Consider the following 6285-nt stretch of genomic DNA (forward strand, 5'->3'; position numbering starts at 1 on the left):
GCCATTTTTTGGTTGCAGCCATTGTTGTTTGGCGGGTCTGGGCTGGGGATTCGAACCCGCCACCTTAGGTGTACGTGGCTGGCGCCTTAGCCGGTTGAGCCACAGGCGCCGAGCCAGCTTGCTGCCTTTTCAAGAATTATTCTCTCAGCGTGAACACAGTGTCCCTTGAACATCATGATCTTCCTCTGTGAACCTTTCCATAGAAAGTAATAACTAACAGGTGTCCTTTTTATTTTATTTTTTTCTTTTTGAGACAGAGTCTCACTATGTTGCTCGCGGCATTACACCTCACAGCACCTCAAACTCCTGGGCCCAAGTGATTCTCTTGCCCCAGCCTCCAAGTAGCTGGGACCATTGGTGTCCACCACAATGCCTGGCTGTATTTTTGTTGCAGTTGTCATTGTTTAGCTGGGCCGGGCTGGGCTCGAACCCAGCAGCCTCCATGCATGTGGCCAGTGCTGTAACCACTGTGCTATGGGCACCAGATGCAGGTGCCCTTCTTATGTACTCTTATAGCACCATGTACTTTTCTTTGTCACAGAATTTATCAGTTGCCATTGTACTGTAAGCTCCTGAGGAATGGGATGCTGTTTTTGTTCATTGGGTACTCAGAATCTAGCAGAGTAAGCAATCAAATGTTTGTTGAATGAATAATAAAACAGAATAACCTCATTTACCTGAATAAGAGAATGATAAACCACAGCTGTTAACAGTACCAAAAATAAGTGTCAAAACTACATTCGCACATACAGTATAAGAACAAAAGTACCTTTCTTTGGTGTTTTGTCAGTGTTAGTTTCTGGAGCTTCAACTTTCTTCCCTAGCCTCTGTGCAAGGCTACGCTTTAATGGAGGATCACTCTCACCACCTACAAATAGGGAGAATTTAATTTAACATTTCAAGTCATTCTTAGGTGATGTCATAAAAGACAAGCAAAGGCCAGGGGCTCATGCCGGTAATCCTACCACTATGGAAGGCCGAGGTGGGTGGATTGCTTGAGCTCAGGAGTTCATGACAAGCCTTACCAAGAGCAAAGACCCTGTTTCTAAAGATAGCCGGGCATTGTGGCAGGTACCTCAGGAGGCTGGGGCAAGAGGATCACTTGAGCTCAAGACTTTGAGGCTGCTGTGAGCTATGATGCCATGGAAAACAGAATGCAACTGACTCAAAAAAAGAAATACAAGCAACAACAGACAATATGGAATAATTCTAAGTTTTCTGCATTTATATGGTGTTTGTTCACCAGCTTCTTTAGAATTCAATGTTAGAGAAGGAACAAAAATATCATAGAAGAGGTAAGGAAAGGAATGAAAAATTAGAGTGCACATAAGAATGTTAATTAAATAACTGGTTAAAACTACAAAGGGGGATCATATATCCTGGTTGAAATTAAAGTTCAGAATTAGGAATGTGACAACTCTTTGTGTACAAAAATAAATCTTAAAATTCAGCCAATTACTGAATTCATGCTATGTTTACCTGGGATAAGGAGGACAGAAAAAGAATTAAACAATTTCAAGTTTTCCTGTGTTATAAAGACTCTGAAGGCCACAAAGCCCCTCTCCAATTCTGGATAATAAATCTAATTCTCTGAAACATTCGGTATCTTACCAAAGTCACCAAATAGTTGACAGAGCCAAGAACTAAATCAAGTTTGTAGACTCCAATTCATCATATTACTATGTTCAATACAAGTTGTTTAAATGCCTTAAGTTTTTAAAAATTGTTTTTCAAATTGCTGGACTTAAGTTATATTCTTTTGAAATCTCCTTAAAAACTTTACAAGACCCTACACAGAATATAATAATCTCTCTCCTCTCACATGTGAAACAAAAAATTACTTTACGGCTTGGTGCCTGTAGGACAGTGGTCATGGTGCAAGCCGCATACACCCAGCCTGGGCCTGCTCAACAACAATGACAACTGCAACAAAAAATAGCAGGGCATTGTGGCGGATGCCTGTAGTCCCAGCTACTTTGGAGGCTAAAGGCAAGAGAATCACTTAAGCCTTAAGAGTTTGAGGTTGCTGTGAGCTGTGACACTATAGCACTCTACTGAGGGCAACATAGCAAAAAAAAATAATAATAATAATCAGCTAACATGTATGATGTTCAACTACCTATTTCTGTATATATAAACATTTAAAAAAATCTTAATAGGGCGGCGCCTGTAGCACAGTTGTTATGGTACTGACCATAGGCACCAAGGGTGGCGGGTTCGAACCCGGCCCGGGGCCAGCTGAACTCAATGACAACTGCAACAAAAAAATAGCTGGGCATTGTGGAGGGCATCTGTAGTCCCAGCTACTTGGGAGGCTGAGGCAAGAGAATCATGTAAGCCCAATGAGTTTGAGGTTGCTGTGAGCTGTGACACCACAGTAGTCTACCAAGAGTGACAAAGTGAGACTCTGAAAAAAAAAAAATTTTTTTTTTAAAAATGTTATTATTTTCCTTAGAGATGGGGTCTTATTAGGGGGTTGCTTAGGCTATATTCAAACTCCTGGGTTGAAGTAACCCTCCCACCCCAGCTTCCTGAGTAGCTGGGACTATAGACTCACCCCAGCATGCTTGGCTTATTTTTTTACCTAAAATTTCCAGATCAGCTTTATCAAAGCTAAAAGTCTTGGTTTGCTCATGGTTACAGAGGATTAGATGAAACTTTATACAAAGCACTTTGAGACATATAGCAAATCCACAACAAATATCATATTTCATTTAGCCATGATTTAATTATCAACGTTTTTTATTACTTAAGGCAATAGCTACTTAACTGATTCAACAACACATTCACATTTTCTGACTGATGGCAAACCTGGAAATTAAGCTCAAAATAGTAGTTCTGAAGATAAGGCAGTGAGAGCAGCATTAAAGTACATTTAAAAGAGTATTGGGGACTAAACCTAATCCTAAGCTCCCTGCTAACTGAAGAGACTCCTCCTAGCCAAGGGGACCCCAAAACACCTTAAAACTGAGTTCCCAGGCATGATGAGATGAGAGGGTTAAAATATAAAATTACACGTGTACATCCTTTCCCTTTTTCATAAACATTCATGATTCCCCCTATAGCTTATTGAGTATGTATATTTGACCATTCCATTTAGTATAAAATCTTGTTTCTTGGGCAGCGCCTATGGCTCAGTGGGTAGGGTGCCGACCCCATATACTGAGGGTGGCAGGTTCGAACCTGGCACTGGCCAAAATGTAACAAAAAAATAGCCAGGTGTTATGGCGGGCGCCTGTAGTCCCAGCTTCTTGGGAGGCTGAGGCAAGAGAATCGCCTAAGCCCAGGAGTTGGGAGGTTGCTGTGAGCTGTGTGACGCCATGGCACTCTACTGAGGGTGATAAAGTAAGACTCTGTCTCTTATAAAAATAAAAAAGATAAAATCTTGTTTCTTGCATGGCCTCTGGCTGGGGCTCTGATTTCCAGTCTGTTGAAATGACCAGCCAATAGGCTGCTAGCCTTTATGAGAAAGCTCTCATTTTTCCAAAGCATAAACTTCATTATTATTTTTATTTAACAGGATGAAAGAAATTTTTTTTTGTGTGTGAGACAGAGTCTTACTCTGTCACCCTTGGTAGAGTGTCATGGCATCATAGCTCACAGAAGCCTCAAACTCTTAGGCTTAAACAATTCTCTTGCCTCAGCCTCCCAGAAGCTGGGACACTGGGTCTTGCTCTGGCTCAGGCTGGTCTTGAACTCCTGAGCTCAGGTGATCCACCCGCCTGTGCCTCCCAGAGTGCTAGGGTCACAGGCGTGAGCCACTGCACCCAGCCCAGAAAGTTTTTAGAATAATTTTTTTTTTTTTGAGACATAAGTTTCAAGCTGCTGCCCTGTGTGGAGTGCTATTGTATCAGAGCTCACAGCAACCTCCAACTTGGGCTCAAGTGATTCTCTTTCCTCAGTTTTTTTCCTATTTTTAGTAGAGATGGGATCTTGCTTTTGCTTAGGCTGCTCTCAAACTTGTGAGCTCAAGCTAGCCACCTACCCAGCCTACCAGAGTGTTAGCATTATACTCCCCATCTTAATTTAATTGTAATACTTTAAATTCCTGTATTTTCAATAAAAGGTATAATGCGCACATGAAAACAAGAGAAATTTTCTAAGTGCTTTCAGCCAAGAATACAGAGGGACTGCCAAGATATCTATATAAAGAATCTGGTGAATGGGCAGCGCCTGTGGCTCAAAGGAGTGGGGTGCTGTCCCCATATACCGGAGGTGGTGGGTTCAAACCCAGCCCCGGCCAAAAACTGCAAAAAAAAGAAAAAAAAAAGAATCTAGTGAAGATATTGGATTAATGCACAAATAAGCCGAAAACACAAGATACAACAAAACTTATCTTACCAACTGAAAATTTTCGTTTCCCCAGTCTCTCAGTAAGACTCAATCTAACCAATGGTTCTTCTCCTGAAATGGCAAAAATAGAATTCTTCTACCACATTCTTCTATATTCAGAAACTAATGACAGGTATACTAATGACAAAGTATATTCTTCTGATATTAGTATGAGACAAACTAGAATGGCTCTTGAAAATCAGGTCTCAGTCTTAAGGAAGATGATTGCAATAAAAAAATCCCCTATTAATAATAAAGTGCAGTGAAATGTCCCGCCCAAATGGAAGCAACAACACAGTTCTATTAACAGCAGCCAAGCACAAGGAGACAGATTGTTTTCTTAGCCAACTGGTTATAAAATCCAAGTTATACTTTTGCTTATGCACTCTGATAAATGAACTGAAATCAGACTCTACCCTAATGCTAGCTCTCCTGTATCTCCCTTTTGTTAACCCCCCAGCAAGAAATAAGCTCTTTCTTCTGATTTGCTGTGTGAGTTGCACAAACATTTAAATCTATCTATAGCTACAATTCCTTGCTAGGTTTAAAATTAAGTGAAAAGACTTTACATTTTCCTATATTCAAATGTTTCTATTCTACTTTTTTTACCCCAAATGGGAAGTCAATAAATTTGCTGAATGGATATAAACAGGATATGTAAATTAAATATACACAAATATGAAGTCTGCTTGAATTAAGAATTTCAATCTTTATCTTTTTTCTTTTGAGACCAAGTCTCACTTTGTTGCCCTCAGTAGAGTACTGTGTTGTGGTAGCTCACAGCAACTTCAAACTCTTGGGCTCAAGCAATTCTCTTGTCTCAGCCTCCCAAGTAACTGGGACCACAGGTGCCTGCACCAACACCTGACTATTTTGGTTGTAGTTGTCACTTGTTGTTTTAGCTGGCCTGGGCAAGTTTTGAACACACCACCCTCAGTGTATGTGGCCAATGCCCTGCCGCCTGAGCTATGGGCACCACCTGAGAATGCAATCTTTTAAATAGTAGACTCAAATGCACCAATTTTTCATCTTTATATCCAGCCAAGATACTAAAGTCTTCCTGCAAATTCATCAAAGGTAAAAAATACCCAAGGATTTTGCATTTCCAGTCATATAAAAGTCGAAACCTGGCTTGGTACCCCAGCACAAGTGCTTACGTTGCCAGCCACATGCCCCAAGGCTGGCAGGTTTGAACCCGGTCCTGGGTCAGCTAAACAAAGACAACTGCAACAAAAAAAAGGCATGGTATTGTGGTGAGCACCTGTAGTCCCAGCTACTCGGAAGGCTGAGGCAAGAGAATCGCTTAAGTCCAAGAGTTTGAGGTTGCTGTGAGCTATGATGCCACAGCACTCCACCAAGAGTGACCAGTGAGACTCTGTCTCAAAAAGAAAAAAAAAAGAAAACTGACAATTCTAAGATCTACCTATGTCCTACCTTGTTTGCTAGACAGAGTTACTGTCCTCACCACAGTCCGGACATTCTCTTTTTCAGGACCTGGAATGGGCTGAGGGTGAAGTAAAAGACTGGAAACTCCTGAAGAACCTTCTGAATAAGGCAAGTCAGAAAACAGCAAATGACTTACAGGAAATAAAACTATCACAAGACAAAAATTTTGTTTTTGTAATCAGTTAAGTGCAATACAGACTGCTATGTGACTGTGAGCCAATCAACCTTTCTATATCTGTTTACCTACAATGAAATTAGGTAATGGTGGTGGGGGGAGGATGATGCAAAAAACAAAATAAAAAAATTATTTAACTGAGTCAGCCACTCAACCTTCTTTTATTTACCAGTAAGGCTTACATCATTCTGAAGGTAACCTGAGAAGTACAGAAGACACTGAATGTGTCAATCCAATCCAACCCTTTCTGTCTAAATTTAATCACCCATAATACATAACTCCTAAGTTCCCATAGAACAAACTTTAACAAGGCGGTTCTTTTTTTTTTTTTT

General features: G+C 40.7%; 1 protein-coding gene across 13 annotated transcripts in view; it reads right to left on the bottom strand.

Annotated features, from left to right (window-relative positions):
• The window catches only part of ZC3H11A (zinc finger CCCH-type containing 11A), a 36962-nt gene that overhangs the window by 8490 nt on the left and 22187 nt on the right, over positions 1-6285 (bottom strand). For all 13 annotated transcript variants that reach the window (XM_023514529.1, XM_023514541.1, XM_023514540.1 and 10 more), the window contains 3 exons: positions 5767-5877; positions 4342-4404; positions 770-868 (listed from right to left, as the gene is read on the bottom strand). In XM_023514529.1, the coding sequence (XP_023370297.1) occupies positions 770-868; positions 4342-4404; positions 5767-5877 (273 nt within the window). The remainder of the gene's footprint in view (positions 1-769; positions 869-4341; positions 4405-5766; positions 5878-6285) is intronic.

Source organism: Otolemur garnettii, unplaced genomic scaffold (assembly GCF_000181295.1).
Source record: "Otolemur garnettii isolate 467f Iridium unplaced genomic scaffold, OtoGar3 scaffold00055, whole genome shotgun sequence".
NCBI lineage: Eukaryota > Metazoa > Chordata > Mammalia > Primates > Galagidae > Otolemur > Otolemur garnettii.